Source organism: Rhinatrema bivittatum, chromosome 6 (assembly GCF_901001135.1).
Source record: "Rhinatrema bivittatum chromosome 6, aRhiBiv1.1, whole genome shotgun sequence".
Lineage (NCBI taxonomy): Eukaryota > Metazoa > Chordata > Amphibia > Gymnophiona > Rhinatrematidae > Rhinatrema > Rhinatrema bivittatum.
Window position 1 is genome coordinate 185295302 of NC_042620.1, and position 19871 is coordinate 185315172.

General features: G+C 43.4%; 1 protein-coding gene across 1 annotated transcript in view; it reads left to right on the forward strand.

Moving 5' to 3' along the window:
• Positions 1-19871, forward strand: part of FAM117B (family with sequence similarity 117 member B) — a 511577-nt gene that overhangs the window by 471513 nt on the left and 20193 nt on the right. The window contains exon 7 of the mRNA XM_029606287.1: positions 19238-19358. Coding sequence (XP_029462147.1) covers positions 19238-19358 — 121 coding nt within the window. The remainder of the gene's footprint in view (positions 1-19237; positions 19359-19871) is intronic.

Genomic DNA, 19871 nt, shown 5'->3' on the forward strand with positions numbered 1-19871 from the left:
TATCAATCAGCTGAAAGCTGGGGCGGTCCGGTTGGCATGTTTACAGTTCAGCGACAGGCTGCAGGATCAATCGTTGGACACTGCAACGACTGTGGCTTACATCAATCGGCAGGGAGGTACCAAGAGCCAACAAGTGTCGCAGGAAACAGATCAATTTATGGAATTGGCAGAGGTTCATCTCCAGATGATCTCAGCCTTGCACATTGTAGTCAAAGAAAAAGTAAGAGCAGACTTTCTCACAGGGAGAGTCTGGTCCCAGTGGGCGTTGTCAGACGAGGCATTTCAGCTGATTCGGAATTGCTGGGGTCTCCCATTCCTAGACCTCTTGGTGACTTTGCGCAATGCGAAAGTTCCGCGTTTCTTCAGCCACAGGCGAAAGTCATTGGAGATAGATGCCCTAGAGCAGGAGTAGCCGAATGGCAAGTTTCTTCCATGGTCCATGTTGGGCAGATTGATTTGAAGAATCAAACACCACAGAGAGATGGTGCTCTTTGTCATTCTGGCTTGGCCCAGGAGACCATGGTATGCAGATCTGCAGAGGCTCCTGGTGGAGTCGACTCTTCGACGTCCAGCATGCAAGAACCTGTTTTAGCAGGGATCTGTTCTTCGCAAAGATCTGACTCGATTTTGTATTATGGCATGGCCCTTGAAAGGGCTCACCTGCTAAAACGTGGATACGCTGAGGCAGTGATTTCCACCTTTCTTAGAACTAGAAAGTTCTCAACTTCCTTGGCCTATGTGCGGGTTTAGAGAGTGTTTGAGGCCTGGTATGAGGTTTGAGATACGCTTCCTTCCTTGGTCAGGATTTTGCTTATCTTGGAATTTTGCAGGCTGGCTTGAATTAAAGGCTTGGCTCTCAATTTTTTGAAGGTACAAGTAGCGGCTGTCGCCTTGTCGGCTCATCCTAATGTGTTCGTTTTCTAAAAGGAGTGAAACATCTTCTTCGTCCTTTGCTGTTTCCGGTTCCCCTATGGAGACTTAGTATGGTTTTTGATTTTTTGGCAGGCCCTATGTTTGGACCGCTACATACTCTATCCTTGTGATTGCTGACCTCGAGAATGGTGTTTCTTGTGGCAATTTGTTCTGCGCGTAGGGTTTCTGAACTGCAGATCTTGTCTTGCCAGGAGCCATTTCTCCAGGTTATTCCAGTGGCGGTACAGTTGCGTACTGTTCCTTCCTTTTTACCGAAGGTGGACATTGCGTTTAACTTGAATCAATCCATCTCCCTGCTGTCTCTGGACAGAGAAGAGAGAGATGTAGAGGAGTGTCATCTGTTGCGACCCTTGGATGTCGAGTCATATTTTCAGGTATCTGGCAGTTTCTGAGCCTTTGCGGAACTCCGATCACCTGTTTGTCCTTCACGGCAGTCCTAGGCAGGGAGAGCCAGCCTCACCGGCTACAATAGTTTGCTGGATTAAGGAGAAAGTCTCGGCTGCATACGTGGATGCTGGGAAGACATAACCCAGTCAGGTTGGGGCTCAGGCAGGGTCACAGGCAGAATTGAGATTGTCTCCAGTCAACATTTGCCGAGCTGCGATCTGGTCCTCCTTACACACCTTTTTCAGGTATTATCATCTGGATGTGCAGGCCCAGGAAGATGTGGCCTTTGCATATGCTATTTTGACTGGACTGCGGGCAGCCTCCCACCCTATTCAGGAGTAGCTTGGGTACATCCCACTTGTTCTGGGTTCATCTGACTGGACGCTCAGAAAAAAGAAGTTACTACTTACCTGATAATTTCCTTTTCTTTAGGACAGTCAGATGAATCCAGCTTCCTACCCTTGGCTGCCGAATGATTGCATAGTGATCCTCCAGTGTGCCTACGTGTACAGGGATTACTGGTGTTACTCTAGTCCCTAGACTAGTGTTATTACAGTGTCTGAGCGCAATGTTGCCTGTTGGCTGAGTATTGTAATGGTTGTGTTTTTAATCAAGTTTTTTGCTAATCTTTCCACAGTTGCTTTTGAAGAAAATACTGGCAGGCTGATGTCACTGCAGGGGTATATATATACTGTGACGTCAGTTTGCTCCGTCTACTTCAGCTGGTAGAGGTACATAACCAATTTGTTCTGGATTCATTTGACTGTCCTAAAGAAAAGGAAATTATCAGGTAAGTAGTAATTTCTCATTGTAAAGGTAAAGCCAAATAGACTAGTTTTAAATAAAAATATCTATAAATACTACACAGGGAACACTAGTATCTAGTATGTCCAATTTCAAACAGTGACTAGTGTAAATTAAATCTTAATACTTCTGCTTTTCATTATGAACTTCTCAATAAACGGAAAGACTGTTTTTTAAATGAGAGGAAAAGACCTCAGTACTGGCAGGAAACGTAAAGAACTGAATCCACATCAAGTTGGTACAGTCACTGGTCTTAGAAAACCTCTCTTTTTCTTTCTTCTTATGTTAAGTCAATTTTTCTCCTTTATTATTTTTCAAATTTTTTTTCAATTTTCTTTATTATCATAAAACAGAATATACCCAGCAATAAAAATATGATGGAAGAGAAGTTATCCACGTTTCACTTATCTTAATCTGCCTTACAGTCACTGTATTTCTTGTTTCTCCAATTGAGTGGATTCTGCAAAACGCCAACATTGACAACATTTCACAGTTGCTGCATCAGGGCATTCAATTTATTCTGAAAAATATTTCATGAGAAAATCATTCTTTCAAAATTTTTTTCGTCAAGAAACAAAACTATTTTTAAAACATTTTTATCGTTACCTCTTCAGTGTATTCCATCAGGCTATACAAACTTTTACCTTTGCGAGGCTCTTGCACTAAAAACATCAAAGCATATTGGTTAAGGGTAGTAAGTTCCATGCCTTCTGATAAGGTAGTAACTGCCATACCAGCAAGTTATGCCCTGCGCACTTATCTCATTTCTGTGTTCTAGCTTTTAGAAATCCACAGTGTTTATCCCATGCCCCTTTGAATTCTTTTACTGTTTTCTTCTTCACCACCTCCTTTGGAAGTACATTCCAGGCCTCCACCAACCTCTCTCTGTAGAAGTATTTTGTGACTGTTCTGAGTCGCCCCCCCTGGAGTTTCATTTCGTGACCCATAGTTCTATTTTCTTTCCAACGGAAAAGGTTCAAAGTCCATACATCACTGTAACCTTTTAGGCATCTGAAGGTCTGTATCAAATCTCCCCTGCAACTCCTCTCTTCCATACATATTCAGACCCTTTAGTCTCTCCTCATAGGTTTTCCGAAACAGATTCCACATCATTTTTGACACCCTTCTCTGGACCGCCTCCATCCTGTCTCTATCGTTTTCGAGGTACGGGCTTCAGAACTGAACACAATACTCCAGGTGAGGCTTCATCAAGAATCTGTACAAGGGCATCATCACCTCCTTTTTCTTTCTTACTGGTTATTCCTCTATGCAGACCAGGATTCTTCTGACTTTAGCTATCGCCTTGTCACATTGCTTCACCATCTTCAGATCCCCAGACGCTATCACCCCAAGATCCCTTTCTTGGTCCATGCACATTGGTTTTTCACCACCCATCACATACAGCTCTTTTGGATTACCACATCCCAGCTGCATGACTCTGCACTTCTTGGCATTGAATCCCAAATGCCAAATCTTCAACCACTCTTCCAGCTTTCTTAAATCACTTTTCACTCTCTCTACTCCTTCAGGCGTGTCCACTCTGTTGCAGATCTTAGTATCATCTACAGATAGACATACTTTACCTTCTATCCCTTCCGCAATGTCGCTCACAAATATATTGAACAGAACCGGTCCCAATACCTATCCCTGTGACACTCTGCTTAACACGGCTGACTTCAGAGTAGGGTCCATTTACCATTACATTGTCTCCTATCAGTCCACTAGTTTGTAATCCATGCCACCATCTTGGCACTTAGTCCTAAGCTTCTCATTTTATTCACAAGCCGCCTGTGTGGGACAGTATCAAAAGCTTTGCTGAAATCCAAGTAGATCACATTGAGCGCTCTTCCTCGATCTCATTCTCTAGTCACCCAATCAAAAAAATCAATCAGATTTGTTTGACAGGACCTTCCCCTGGTGAATCCATGCTGCCTCGGATCCAGCAACCCACCAGATTGTAGATAGTTCATTACCCTTTCCTTCAGCAGCATCTCCATTAATTTTCCCACCACCAACATGAGGCTAACCAGCCCGTAGTTCTAGCCTCCTCTCTGCTACCACTCTTGTGAAGTGGGACCACCACTGCTGTTCACCAATCCCACGGCACCACTCCTGTTTCCAGGGATCTATTGAAAAGGTCCTTCAGCGGACCCCCCAGCACATCTCTGAGCTTCCTCAGTATCCTGGGATGTATCTCATTCAACCCCATGGCCTTGTTCACTTTCAGTTTGCTTAGCTCTTCCCATACATTCTGTTCCGTAAATGGAGTTTCATCTACTCGATTCCCATCTACGATCTTGTCTACGAGCAACAGTCCTTCAGGATCATCTTTAGTAAACACCGAACTGAAGTATTTGTTTAATATTTCTGCCATTTCTTTGTCTCACCTTTCAATTTCATGATACCACTATGGACCTTTCTTCTTTCTCTGAATTATCTGAAAAATGTTTTGGCACCTCACTTTACCTCTGTCAAATTCTTTATTCCGCTTGAGCTTTTGCTCTGATTTCTTTCTTTGTGTCCCTCAGTTTCACCAGGTATTCTTCCCTGTGTTCCTCTTTTTGGGATCCTTTATACGTCTTGAACGCTGTTCTTTTTATCTTTATTTTTTCAGTCACTTCCTTTGAGGTAGAAAGGGGAGTGGCATTGAAGGATGCTCAGAATAGGAGAACTGAGTCTGTCTTTAAGCAGGGTTTTGAAGCAGTGGCAATGAATTGCAGATAGCCTCTTGCTGCTCCCTGAAGGCTCGTGCTTGTTTGCTTCTGTCTCAGGAGGTCGATGAGACAGGGTTGAATTCCAGGGCAGTGATGGAACCAGCAGCTGCCTTTTTAGCAGATGTGGACTGCAAACTGGTTCTTACTTCTGCAAGAGGGGTGGCTTCGGTGACAGAGGCCAGGTGTTGACTATGGCTGTGGAACTGGTCGACTGATACAATGTCAAAGTCTAATCTTACAAAATGACCTTTTAAAGGGTCACTTTTATTTGGGAGTGAGTTAGAAAAGATGGCCAGTAAGTGGGGTGAGTCCCAGGTTCCTCGGTTGCCAGAGGATAAGAAGCAAGCGCCACTCTCGTTTGGTTTGAGAGGCAGTGCTAGGGGTTTCAGATGTTTTCAACCCTACAGAGCAACAGCTTCTCAGAGGGCTAGACCTTTGAGTAGGTCTCAGTCCTTGGCAGCACAGATGGGGCACAGGCTCAGGTGGCAGTGCCTCCCGACCCCCTCAGTGAAAGTGTGCCGACCCTCCTCCTGGAGCAGGAGATAGAGGGTCGTCTGTTTTTTTTTAATCAGAGGTGAGTCAGGATCATGTCAGACCAGTGTGTTCTGGAGGTGATAAGGAACGACTATGCTCTGGAGTTTCTCAGCATTCCTCGGGACATCTTCATGGCGTCTCCCTGCAGCTCCCAGCAAAAGAGACAGGCAGTGAAGACTATGTTGTCGAGATGCCTGAGCTTGTGGGCCATGATTCCAGTGCCCAGATCACAAGAAAATAGGCCATTATTCCATTTATTTCATCGTGCCCAAGAAGGAGGGTTCTTTTCGTCCCATCCTGGACTTAAAGGGAGTCAATCATCATTTGTGAGTGACTCTTTCCACATGGAAACTTTATGCTTGATGATAATGGCAGTACAGTCGGGGGAGTTTCTTACATCTCTGGATTTATCAGAGAAGTATTTACATATTCCCATTCGACTGGATCATCAACAGTTTCTGCAGTTTGCCATTTTGAGCGCTGCCTTTCGGTTTGGCCACCTTATCCAGAACCTTCTCCAAGGTGATGGTGGTGGTAGTGGCAGCATTAAGAGAGGATGGCATCCTGGTCCACCCATACCTAGACGATTGGCTAATACGGGCCAAAAGCTTGGAAGAGAGTCTTCAAGCCTTGCACAAGGTGATCTCCTTGCTACAGGAGCTAGGTTGGATGGTGAACTTGGTCAAGAGCAATTTACAGCCGTCTCAGACACTGGAGTATCTCTGTGTTCGTTTCAACACAGGGAGGGTTTTTCTGCCAGAGATCTACATTCAGAAGCTGATAGCTCAGATGTGATTTGATAGAAGCAGTTCGCCCAACTGTATGCTCTTATCTGCAGGTACTTAGTTTGGCAGCCACCGTAGAGGTGTAGTTCCTTGGGCAAGGGCGCATATGCACCCTCTTCAGCACACACTGCTTTCACAATAGAATCCACAGTCTCAGGACTTCTCAATAAGGCTTCAGTTACTGGTGGAGATCGATATTCATCTGAAATGGTGGTTGCATGCGGATCATCTAAGGAAGGGAGTTTCCTTGCAAGCCCCAGACTGGCTAGTACTCATGATGAATGCAAGCCTCCAGGGTTGGGGATCTCACTGTTAGGAATTAATAGCACAGGGGTGCTGGAGTGCAGAGGAGTTTCTTTGGAGCACTAATCGTCTGGAAGCATGTGCCATTCGTTTGGCATGTTTGAGGTTCATCGATCGCTTGCAGGATCAAGTAGTCCGAGTAATGTCAGACAATGTGATGACAGTGGTTGTCATCAGGGAGGCACCAAGAGTCAACAAGTGTCACAGGAAATAGACCGGCTCATGGTATGGGATGAGGTACATCTCCAGGCGATCTCTGCTTCCCACATAGAGGAAAAAGAGAATGTGAGGGCTGATTTTTCTCGGCAGACAGTCTGGATCCAGGAAAATTAGAATTGTTGGGTGAAGTGTTCCAGCTCATAGTGGGCCGCAGGGGCCTACAGTATCTAGACCTGCTAGTGAAGTTGCATGATGCGAAGGTTCCTCATTTCTTCATTCACAGGTGAGATCCAAAATCTATGGGCATCGATGCTCCAATGCATGAGTGACTGAGGGACAAACTTCTGTTTCCCGCCCCCCCCGTGGCTCTTGTGGAGCAGGTTGGTTGGAGGAGGATTGAGAGGCACATGGAGATGGTGCTTCTGGTAGCTCCCGACTGGCCCAGAAGACTGTGGTTTGCAGATCTACGGAGACTCTCGTCAGACTCATCTCTCCGGTTACCGATCCAAAGAGAACTGTTACGACAAAGGCCAATTCTTAAAGAAAATCTGACTATTTTGTCTTGCGTATGGCCCTTGAAAGGGCTCAGTTGCTGTATGGTGGATATTCCAGTTATGATTTCCACCTTGCTTCGAACTTGGAAGTTCTCCACTTCCTTAGCCTATATTTGGGTTTGGCAAGTGTTTGAGACTTGTTGTGAGGAACGAGGGGTTCATCCTCTTCGGTTAAGATCACGCTCATTTTGGACTTCTTGCAGGATGGGTTTATTAAGGGCTTGGCCTTTAATTCCTTGAAGGTACAGGTGACGGCTCTTGCCTTTTCCGGGGTCAGGTGACTGGTGTACTCTTGTCGGTCTATCTGAATGTGGCCTGGTTCTTGAAGAGATGAAGCATCTTCGTCCTCCCTTGCGGTTGCCGGTGCCTTTGTGGAGCCTTAATCTGGTTCTGGATTTTCTGGCGGGTCCCACCTTTCGACCACTGCATAGCCTCTCCTTTCATGATACCATTACAGACCTTTCTTCTTTCTCTGATATATCTGAAAAATGTTTTGTCACCTCACTTTACCTCTGTCCTTTACCTTTACCTTGAGGTTATTTACCTTGACTGTGTTTCTTGTGGCAATTTGTTCTGCACATAGAGTTTCCAAACTGCAGGCTCTTTCTTGTTGGGAACCGTTCCTGTGAGTAACTCCGAGGGTGATCCAGCTGCAAACTGTTCCGTCTTTGCCAAAAGTGATGAGGCGTAAACGATCGGGCCCCCTCCTGACCCCCCCCTTGGGGGGGTCAGGAGGGGGCCCTTGACCCCCCCAAGGCGTGCCAATAATTCCTGGGGGTCCAGCGGGGGTCCGGGAGCGATTTCGTTGTCGGCTGCCAGAAATCAAAATGGAGCCGATAGCCTTTGCCAATACTATGTCACAGGGGCTTTCGGCGCCATTGGTCGGTTCTCCTACTATGTGACAGGGGCTGACCAATGGCGCCAGTAGCCCCTGTGACATAGTAGTTCAGAGGCTGTTCGGCACCATTTTGAGCAAGGCTGACAATGGTGCACGGAGGAACAAATGGCACCCGGGACCCTGCTGGACCACCAGGGATGTTGGTAAGTCTTGGGGAGGGATCGAGATGGGGGGGGGAGTTTGTATGTAATGTACGGAAATGAATTTAAATGCTTGGGGTGGGTTTTTTTTAAGCTTCGTTTCCTGCTTCGTTTTTTGGCCCGGTTTCGGTTTTCCTCGTTCCGTTTTTCAAAAAAACTTAACGAGAAAAACCGAATTTTACCACGAAGTATCCGAGTCAAAAAACGACCCAGTAGAAAAAAACGAAGCACATCTCTAATCTACAAACAATATGATGTCTAGAACCTCTAGGCTTCATAATCAGTTATGAGAAGTCAGGCATCCAACCAACTCATTTAATAAGGTTCATCGAGGCAGTAGAAGACTCCACCTACATGAGAACGTTTCTGCCCAAAGACAGACAACGCTTGTGTCTTCTGGCTCTGCAACTAAAGCACCGGACCAATACAAAGGTATGCAAACTTCTAGTCCTGCTAAGCCATTTGGCAGCAGCCATCCACGTAATGCTGCTAACCAGACTGTGAATGAGAAGGCTTCAGTGGGGTCTAAAGACACAATGGTTGCAATGAATTCAACCAATGTCAGCCACAGTAACATGAGCTCCTTGAAGCAGGACCTCCGTTGGTAGCTGATACCGGGAAGTATTAAAGGGGGTGCGCCCCTGAGACTGCTCCCTCACCAACTGATTCTTACCACCCTTGCTTCTACCTGAGGCTGGGGGGCACACTTGCTGCATTATCAATCTCAAGGACAATGGTCAGCCTGAAAAGCCAATTACCAGATCAACCTATTGGAGCTCAGTGCAATTTGCAAGGCACTAGTAGTGTTTAAGTGTTTTCTGATGGGGAAAACAATAATGATCCATACAAACAATCAAGTCTCCATGTTTTACGCAAACAAGCAAGGAGGCTCAGGTTCCTTAATCCTCTGCAAGGAAGCAACCCTAATATAGGATTGGGTGACCAAATGTTTGATCACTTTTTAAGTGATGTACTTACCAGGTATAATGAATGTCCAGGTGGATAAACTCAGCAGAATATTTCACCCTCACAAACGGGAACTAGACCAAAATTTGGCCAACAAAATCTTTACTCAGTAGGGTCATCCAGCCATAGGACCTATTTTCAAGAGAACACAACACAATACAAAGATCCTTCTCATTTCTTTCCAACCCAAGAAGGAAATTGCAAGATACATTTCTCTTGTGGTCCATAGGGCTACTGTACACCTTTCTACCAATCCCGCTCAATGCATGGATGGTACAAAATTGCATCCAAGACAAAATGGATATGATTCTCTTAGCACTAGCTTGGCCGAGACAACCATGGTATACTTATCTCGTACAACTCTTGATTCAACAACCAAGATGGTTGGGAACTCACCCGAATCTGCTGACTCAAGAAGGCATGCTCCTCCATCCGCGTCTCCAGTCACTCCATCTAACAGGATGGAGATTGAGTGCAAGGTTTTAGCACCATTGCTGCTCCCAGGGCACATACAAGCTGTCCTCTCTTCTTGAAAGTCTTCCATGCCTCACAACTACGCCTTCAAGTGGGAACATTACATAAATTGATGAAGAATTCATTCAGTAGACCCTCTCAATTGCTCACCAGATCTCTTATTGGACTACTTATATGATTTCTCTCAGACAGGTCTTCAGACGTCGTCGGTGAGAGTTCACCTCAGCGCCATTGCTGCATTTCACCACAATATTGGTAATCTTTCCATAGCAACACACCCATTGGTTTCTCAGTTCATGAAGGGCTTGCTTATTCTGCTTCCTCCAGTGAAAAGCCTGCAATTCCTTGGGATGGGATATCACCATAGTACTAACAGCTCTCATGAAAGAACCATTTAAACCCATGCAAACTGCACCTTTAAAGTACCTCACATGGAAAGTTCTATTCCTGGTAGCAGTTACTTCTGCTAGGAGAATCAGTGAGCTGCAAGCTCTAGTGCTCACTTCACCTTACCTACAATTTTTCCATGACAAAGTGGTACTCAGACCACATCCAAAATTCTTATCAAAGGTAGTAACCACTTTTCACCTTCATGAGTCAGTCTTGCTACCAACCTTCTTTCCTAAACCACATCAAAATGAGAGGGAAAAAAAACATTGTACACCTTAGATTGTAAGTGGGATCTGGTGTACTATAAGGAAAGGACACAGAGCTACAGACTAGATCAACAATTGTTTGTTTCCTTTGACCCTAATAATCCAGGAGAACCAGTAGCCAAGAGGACTCTATCAAATTGGATAACAGATTGCATTTGATACTGTTATAGAAACACGCCCCCCCCACCCCCATCTCTCTATGGGATGATTAAAGCTCATCAGGTACAATCCACAATATATTCCTTGGCACATTTGAAGAACGTGCCCATCGCTGATAATTGCAAAGCCGCCACTTGGTCATCAATTCACACCTTCACAGCTCACTATTGCCTGGGCAAAGTATCAGACTCTGACTGTGTAGTAGGCAGAGTGGTGCTGAGTTCAGTAACAGACCTCTAGAGACTACCACAGAGGTGGTTGAGTTGCAAAAAAAAAAAAAAAATTAAATTAATAAGCAAGGAGACAGCTTGCTACCCAGCACAACATTTAGCATCCTTAGCTTGGGACTCCCTAAGAAAGCATGGCTAATGCAGCCTGTTTATCGATGGGCAAAAAGCAAGTTTGCTTACTGGAAACAGTATTTTCGTAGATAGCAAAATGGATTAGCCATGCGTACCTGCCTGCCTCCCTGGCAGTCTCTGAGATATACAGTCTTTGATATGAACTGAGTAGACTAGAGCAAGAAAATCATGCAGGAACTGCTGCGCATAAGCAGAGCATCACAGCTGTGCTACTTGGAGAAGATTCCGAACTGTGTGCCATCGGATTGATATCACCCAAGAAAGTATGGCTAATCCATCCTGCTATCTACGGAAAACACAATTTACGGTAAGCAAACTTACTTTTTTCCACTGTTGCACTGCAAACAGACTCTGGCTTGCAGTTTCCAGTTCAGTTTTTATCTGCACATTTCCATTTATACTTTCTTCTGTATTTTATGAAGGTGTGTCTCTGCTCTGTGTGTGTGACAAAGGTGAGGTATTCTGCTACTGTGTAGTTTCTCTCTAGTGATCTATAACAGACTAGCTTGTTCTATTTTCCTAATAGGATGTGTATTGGTGTTTTAGGGCATGGAGTAATATTTGCAGTGTTGCATTTTCATGAGTTGGGTTCTTACTATTTGAATGCTGGCAGTTAGTTTTGTTTTGAAATGTGAGGTTTAGTGCTTTGTAATTGCAGTTCAGTTTACTTATGGCTATTTGAGGGCCAAACACCAAACCCAACACATTTTACAATAGACCTGATGCCATATAGGTTCCAAATGTCTCTTGCAGGGTTTCCTCATTGGCACCAAAGCAATATATGTAAATATAATATACATGTTATATTTGATCAAATTACCTCAGAATATCCATTTTTATGTAAAATCTGTTAGGAATGCATAATTAATGTGTTGAGGTTGGGTAAGGGAGGTAGGCCACAAAGTTGTAAGATTTACCTAGAGCACCTAATACCTTGCATCGACCCTGAGAGAGTGCACCACACACAAGCCCTCACTATTCACCCATCTCTCACTTCCCCAGGGAGTAAATGCTGGGGCGACATATTGAGATGAGCTTGGATGTTCTTTTTAAGCAGGCGGTTGGTGCCTAAACAAATTTAAGACTTTTCAGTATCTTTAGGCTACATTTTATTGCTTTCTGATTACATCTCTTAGTTCTCAATGATCTTTTCTCTATACATACATAGTACAAAATAATTGCTAAATAGTGATACTTCTGTTAGTAAGTCTAGGAATGAGTAATTCTAATCTATGATTTATGTAAAGCTCTGGAATTTGTTGTCAGGGGATGTGGTTAGTACAGTTAATGTAGCTGGGTTTAAAAAAGGTTTGGATAAGTTCTTGGAGGAGAGAAGTCCATTAACTGCTGTTAATCAAGTTGATTTAGGGAATGGCCTCTGCTATTACTGGCATCAGTAGCATAGGATCTACTTAGTGTTTGGGTACTTGTCAGGTTCTTGTGGCCTGGTTTGGCCTCTGTTGGAAACAGGATGCTGGGCTTGATGGACCCTTGGTCTGACCCAGTATGGCAATTTCTTATGTTCTTATGTTAATAGTAAGCAATTGGCAGTGGAGGCGGAGATGGGATGGAACTAGCTCGGTTGCCCCCTCCCCCCCCCCCCCCCCACCCAACCAAAAAAGGCGTTCTGATGCCCTGGTTTTCAGCTTTTATGTTGCTCTTTCCAAATTCTTCAGTATGCTTGGTAGCCATTCTACTTCTTTGTGCTCTACAGGATCTCCATAGAAATTTCTCCAGAACCTTTCTGTTACAAATGTATTTGTGGTACTTTAACTTCACATATGCTTTTCCCTTGTATGTTCTAGAATTGCTTTGGGATTTCTCTAGACATTTTTTTTGACCTGGCAGTTTCCTCCTGCTCAGTTGGAATCAAGGCTGGGATCTTTATTTATTTATTTAGCACTTTTTTATACCGATATTCCGGTAACAGAGTTACCAATCAAGTCGGTTTACATTACAACAATAACTATGACATGAGAATGTCTTACAATAAACAGGTTTATCGAACTTGGATACAACTAAGTGGGTTTAACAGCATAAACAAGATAGAAATCAGGAGTTTATAGTAGGACAAGGAAACAAGATTTGATTACATCGCGCAAAAAATAGGGCGAAAGATTCTCTTAAGGGGTTACCAAAGGCTAAGATCACTGGTGTGAGTCTAATATGATATTGAGTTAGGAGAAGGCTTGGTTGTGTTGGATCTTGTGGCATGAGCTTTCATTCGCAACCAAGTAGAGATTTTTCCCCCTATTTTATATTCCTCTCGCCCTCACCTCAACATAACGATAGTGATGGTCCTGGAGAGGGTTTCCTTCGGGAACCCTGCAATCATGGGTCCTGAATCCCACCATCAAGTGTCATCCTTCAGCAATTACAGTGACTCCCTCCCCACTGCCTCCATAGCTGACCTGACTGGAGGTTGAACCGGGATCTTATATATGGCAGTACACAGCACTTGCCACCAGGCCAAACCACATTTTGTGATTTGTTTTTGTTTTCCTCATAACACTGCACTTTTTGTACATCAGCTGTGATCTACAGTTTGAGTATAAAATAGTGGTGTTGCTGTATTAATTCACTTCAATGTACAGAAATAAATGTGAATAAACAGCAAAATATATCAAATGATACCTTTTTATAGGGCAAACAATACATTTTTTTGGAACTAGCACTCTTTTCATCAGGTCATGAGAGGCTTCTAGGAAAAGGTGGCGATGTCCTTTTGTGGATTACAAACTGGCTAAAAGACAGGAAACAGAGAGTAGGATTAAATGGACAATTTTCTCATTGGAAGGGAGTGGGCAGTGGAGTGCCTCAGGGATCTGTATTGGGACCCTTACTTTTCAATATATTTATAAATGATCTGGAAAGAAATACAATGAATGAGATAATCAAATTTGCAGATGATACAAAATTGTTCAGAGTAGTTAAATCACAAGCAGATTGATAAATTGCAGGAAGACCTTGTGAGACTGGAAAATTGGGCATCCAAATGGCAGATGAAATTTAATGTGGATAAGTGCAAGGTGATGCATATAGGGAAAAATAACCCATGCTATAGTTACACAGTTAGATTCCATATTAGGTGCTACAACCCAAGAAAGAGAACTAGGCGTCAGTGGATAACACATTGAAATCATCAGTTCAGTGTGCTGCGGCAGTCAAAAAAGCAAACAATGTTGGGAATTATTAGAAAGGAAATGGTGAATAAAACGGAAAATGTCATAATGCCTCTGATTGCTCCATGATGAGACCACACCTTGAATACTGTATACAATTCTAGTCACCAAATCTCAAAAAAGATATAATTGCGATGGAGAAGGTACAGAGAAGGGCTACCAAAATAAGGGGAATGGAACAGCTCCCCTATGAGGAAAGACTAAAGAGGTTAGGACTTTTCAGCTTGGAGAAGAGACTGCTGAGGGGGGGATATGATAGAAGTGTTTAAAATCATGAGAGGTCTAGAATGGGTAGATGTGAATCGGTTATTTACTCTTTCGGATAAAAGACTAGGGGGCACTCCATGAAGTTAGTATGTGGCACATTTAAAACTAATCTGAGAGAGTTCTTTTTCACTCAACGCACAATTAAACTCTGGAATTTGTTGCCAGAGGATGTGGTTAGTGCAGTTAGTATAGCTGTGTTTAAAAAAGGATTGGATAAGTTCTTGGAGAAGTCCATTACCTGCTATTAATTGAGTTGACTTAGAAAATAGCCACTGCTATTACTAGCAATGGTAACATAGAATAGACTTAGTTTTTGGGTATGTGCCAGGTTCTTATGGCCTGGATTGGCCATTGTTGGAAACAGGATGCTGGGCTTGATGGATCCTTGGTCTGACCTAGTATGGCATGTTCTTATGATTGATTTATTTCTATAATATCAATTAATGTTTCTTTAGTATGGGCTTATGGTCTTGTTGATGTTATTGTTCATACGTTTGTCAAGTATAGCTTAGAAAATATTTTTTTTATTTATTTATTTTTATTTATTAATTTCTATACCGGCTTTCACGACCAAAGGTTGCATCAAGTCGGTTTACATTTAACAAGTCGTGTAATAAACATAGAACTAGGGTAATTGAACTGGTGCAGAAAATAATAGTTGCATTGAACAAGGAAATTACCAACTGGGATAGGAGGAGAAAAGAGAAAAGGGACAGGAATATTTGCATAGTAAAACGCATTTACAGTGAATATTTACATAGTAAGCAATAAAGGATCTGTGTCAAGAGGATGTCAAGAGCTAAATGTAGTCAAGGACGGGGAGGGGTATGGGCTGGTGGGGTTTACACTAGGATAGAGGGAAGAGGGAGGTTAGGGGTGACAGATGGTGGTTGAAAGGGAACCTGGATCAATCTGAACTCTGGTAGGCTTTTTTGAAAAGTCAAGTTTTTAGTCTTTTCCTAAAAGTAGGTAGGCATGGTTCCTGGCGAAGCTCTGAAGGGATGGAGTTCCATAGGCGCGGTCCTGCTGTGGATAGAGCTCTGTCTTCGAGAGATTTGTGTTGGAATGTTTTGGCTTTTGGAACATGAAGTGATTCTTTGTAGTGTTCTCTCGTTGGTCTGACAGAGGTGTGTTTCTTGAGTGGTATTTGTAGATTTAATGGTGCGAGTTGATGTATGACTTTGAAAATGATGGTTATAGATTTGTACATGATTCTGTAGTGAATGGGAAGCCAATGAAGGGTTTTCAAGATGGGGGTGATGTGGTCGAATTTTCTAGAGTTGGTCAGAATTCTGGCGGCTGTATTCTGCACCATCTGAAGGGGTTTTGTATGAGCGGCAGGGAGACCTAGTAGAATAGAATTACAGTAATCCAGCTTTGAGAAGATTATTGCTTGAAGAATTGTTCTAAAGTCTTGTGAGTGGAACAGTGGTCTGATTCTTTTGAGGATGTATAACTTGTGAAAACAGTCCTTGGTTGTTTGGTTTATGAATGATTTAAGGTTTAGGCGGTTATCGATGATTGCTCCTAGGTCTCTTACGTGCGAGGTTTGCAGGTTGGCTGGTAGGTTTGTGGTGATGTTGTTGTTTTCGGGTGCTATAATGAGGAATTCTGTTTTTGAGGCATTTAGAATAAGGTTAAGACTGTTGAGGAGGAGTTTGATTTCAGTCAGGCATTTGTTCCAGAATTCTAATGTGTTTATAATGGATTTTTTTATGGGGATTACGATCTGTACGTCGTCTGCGAATAGGAAGTGTTTCAAGTTTAGTTTAGTGAGGAGGTGGCAGAGTGGGAGCAAGTATATATTGAAAAGGGTGGGGGAAAGAGAGGAGCCCTGTGGAACCCCTAGTGAAGATGGATGGTACTGAGATTCTTTGTTGTGGATTTTAACCTTATATCCTCTGTTTTCCAGAAAGGTTTTGAACCAGTTCTGTGCAGTGCCTTGCACTCCGATGTTTGCCAATTGGTTTAGTAGAATGTGGTGGTTGACCGTGTCGAATGCCGCCGAAAAGTCAAGTAGAATTAGAAGGTAGGCGTGTCCTTTGTCTAAGCCGGTTAGGAGGAAGTCTGTGAGGGAGAGTAGAAGCGTTTCCGTGCTTGCTGCTCTGCGAAATCCAAATTGGTTGGGGGACAGTATTTGGTGATCCTCAAGGTAGTTGGATAATTGTGTGTTTACTAGTTTCTCCATGACTTTTGCTATGAACGGGAGGTTGGAGATGGGGCGGAAATTACTGGGATCATTGGTGTTAAGGTTTGGTTTTTTGAGTAGAGGTTTGATCGATGCCATTTTGAGGTCCTCTGGGTAGATACCCTGGGCTAGGGAGCAATTAATTATGTCAGCTAGGGTTTTGGAAATAGTGTCTGGGATTAGCAGGAGAATTTTTGTGGGGATTTGGTCGAATGGGTGAGTTGATGGTTTCATTTTCTTCAGAGCCTTTTGAATTTCCACAGTAGAGATGGGATCGAAGTAGTTGAGCGTAGAGTTTTTGTTTGGGTGGAGATATACGGAATTGAGTGATGGATTATGGTTTGGTGTCAACTGTTTGAGCAGGTCGGAGATTTTTCTATTGAAGTAGTGAGCCAGTTCGTCTGCTTTAGTCTGTGCTGTGTCCATAGGGATGTCTGGTGCCAAGGTTTTTGTGAGATTGGAAACGTAGTTGAACAAAGCTTTCGAGTCAAATATGAGGTGGTGAATCTTACTGGAGTAGTAGTCCCTTTTGGATTTCAGTGTACTGTTTTTGTAGAGGTGGAGGGTGCGTTTGTATTCAGCTAGTGATGCAGGTGACGGGGATTTTCTCCATTTTTTTTCCTTCTGTCGTAGAGACTGTTTAAGTTTTCGTAGTTCCTCATTGAACCAAGGTTGCCTCTTTGTTGCCTTGTGTTTAATATGTTTTGTTGTTAGAGGACATAGTGTGTTTGCTATAGATTCAGTTATTTTAGACCAGGATAGTATGGCTGCGTTGGGAGTGGTGGTGTCGATGCTGGATAGATCTGGGGCTAGGCGCTTTGCGAGTTGCTCAGAGGGGCATGTTTTTCTGTATAGGAATGATTGAGGTGGGAGGGGGGGTTGGTTATAGGTCGGTTTTGACAATGAGAACGCAGCGGAGATAATAGAATGGTCTGACCATGGAACTTTGTTGCATTCCGGGTGTTTTGGGAGGTCAATACCGGTGTTAGTAAAGATAAGGTCCAATGTATGACCCGCTTTGTGGGTAGGTTCGTTAATTTGTTGTTTGAAACCTAAGGCTGTCATGGCCGTTAGGAAGGCTTCGCAGTTGGGGGAGAGAGGAGACTTATCCACGTGTAGATTAAAGTCTCCCAGGATAATGGCTGGTGAGTCTAAGTTTAGATGGGTTGCTATGATTTCCAGGATAGGGGAGGTATTGGATTCTAGGATGCTTGGGGGGGGGCGTAGACTAAGAGAATTTGCAGAGATTCGGATTTAAAGAGGCCTATTTCTATTTTAGTTGATGAGATGATTGGTTGATGAGTACATCTCAGTGATTTTTTTACTGCAAGGAAAATACCTCCGCCTCTTTTTTTTTTCCTTGGAATGGAGAAGAGGTCGTAGCTTTGAGTGGGTAGTTGGTTTAGGAGGGCGATGTCTGATGTTTTGAGCCATGTTTCAGTTATGGCGCAGAAGTCTGGATTATTGTCTTGAAGAAGGTCGTTAAGTATCAGCATTTTGTTAGTGAGAGATTGAGCGTTGAAAAGGATGATGGTGAACAGTGTGAGTCCTAGAAATTGGGTGGTCGGTGAGATCATGATTGGAATGAGTGATTTGTATGTGCGTGGCCGGTTGATCATGGTAGGAACGATGGTGAATTGAGGTGGCATGTTATAGAGGTGGTTGATTGCAGAGGGTGTGTTGCGGGGTATTCTTCTAGATGAGGAGTTGTCCTTGAGTGTGTAATGTTGGGGTGAATGTCCTCACAGCTATGTATTTCCTCTCTTGGACTCTAGCATACTTATCTATCTTCATCTAGTTAGTATAGGAGCTGAGATATCAGTTATTCCATTTCATAGTCTTATTTTATAAAAAAAAAAAGAAAAAATATTCAACCATCATAATGAAGTAATATTACTCATTGAAAGAGTCACATGTATTTTTAATCTAAAAAACGTCTCTGGCTTTTCTTCTCTAGAACTCCTATCTTTGGTATTGGTGGAGTAGGTTATATCCCTTCTTTCTGGCTTTCTTCTTTAGCAGCAGTAGGGCAGGTGACATTCCTTTCTGGTTTCACTCTGCTTCAGCAGCAGTGGGGCAGTTGGCTCCTCTCTTCTTTTGAGGGTAGGAAAGGAGAAATAGATGACCATGCTTAGCTCTAGCTTTTCTTGATTAGCAGATGGTCCTGCTCATTACAAATTCTTCACTGCTTCGGCATGCAAGGAGGATACAAACAACCCCATTTATCCTTGGCTTCTCTTGCCTTCTTTGGACTAACTGAGAGGAGAAGGCAGATGGCCATGCTTTTTCCTGAGTCCTTTCTCTTCTGTGATGCATTGGGGAGGAAGGAGGTATACAGTAGATTGCTTCCTGTAGTGCTGGTGCAAAGGCAGTGATTACTGTCTCATGTCCCTTACCCTCCTTCCCTCCTATCCCACCCCTCCCCAAAACTGGGAGTCGCATCTCAGAATGAGAACTACTGGAGTAGAAGCAGAAGGCACAGGATTAGTTTTGGACATTCCACTGGTATGCATCTGCGGAGCAGCTGAAGGTTTAGCATGCAGCTGATTTCTTGTGTAGCACTTTGTGGTGAGAGTTTGTATTTAAACCCTGTCTAGAAGATATTTGTCCCAGTTCATTTTTGTTACAGAAGTCTGAATCTACCCAATAGCATCCAGTCAAGTCCAAAGGAGTGTATGTGCACCTGCAGGTCCTACCCATATGTTTTGTAGGGTTTTTATTTTGCTTGTTTCTTGGTATGTTCAAGTACAATCGTATGTCGTCTTTTTGCAGAGAATGAGAACAATTCTCCACTGCCCAAATATGCCACGTCACCAAAACCCAACAACAGCTACATGTTCAAGCGTGAGCCTCCAGAGGGTTGTGAAAAGGTGAAAGTCTCTGAGGAAATCTCGTAAGTATTAGTTCTCTCTACAGACTCTAAGCAAAACCTGTCTGGATATATTGGTATTTTATTTGCAGCTCTGTCTCCATGGTGAATCAGTGTCCCTGGAAGATGCTTAAAACTTCTGCTGGCAAATTTGGGGGCCGATGCAATACAGTGTGTTCAGCCGAGCGCACTGTTTAACCCACTTTCGGATGCAGGTTAAATAGGCGCTAATCCACCCCCTAATAAATAGGGGGATTAGCGCTTATTTAACGCGCGTCCGACGCGGAGTGAATGAATTAGCGCTCATCACATGCAAATGCATGTGAATGAGGCTATTACTCATTCACTCCAAATGCAAAAAGATAAATGTGCGTCTCAGATGCACATTTATCACTCAGATATTAACGCCTGCCTGGAGCAGGCGTTAATAGCTGAGCGCATTGAAAAGAAGTACAGAAAAGCAGAAAGAACTGCTTTTCTGTACTTCTTTTTTAAAGTAAAAAAACTTAAAATAAAATAACTTGGCAGACCGCCGAG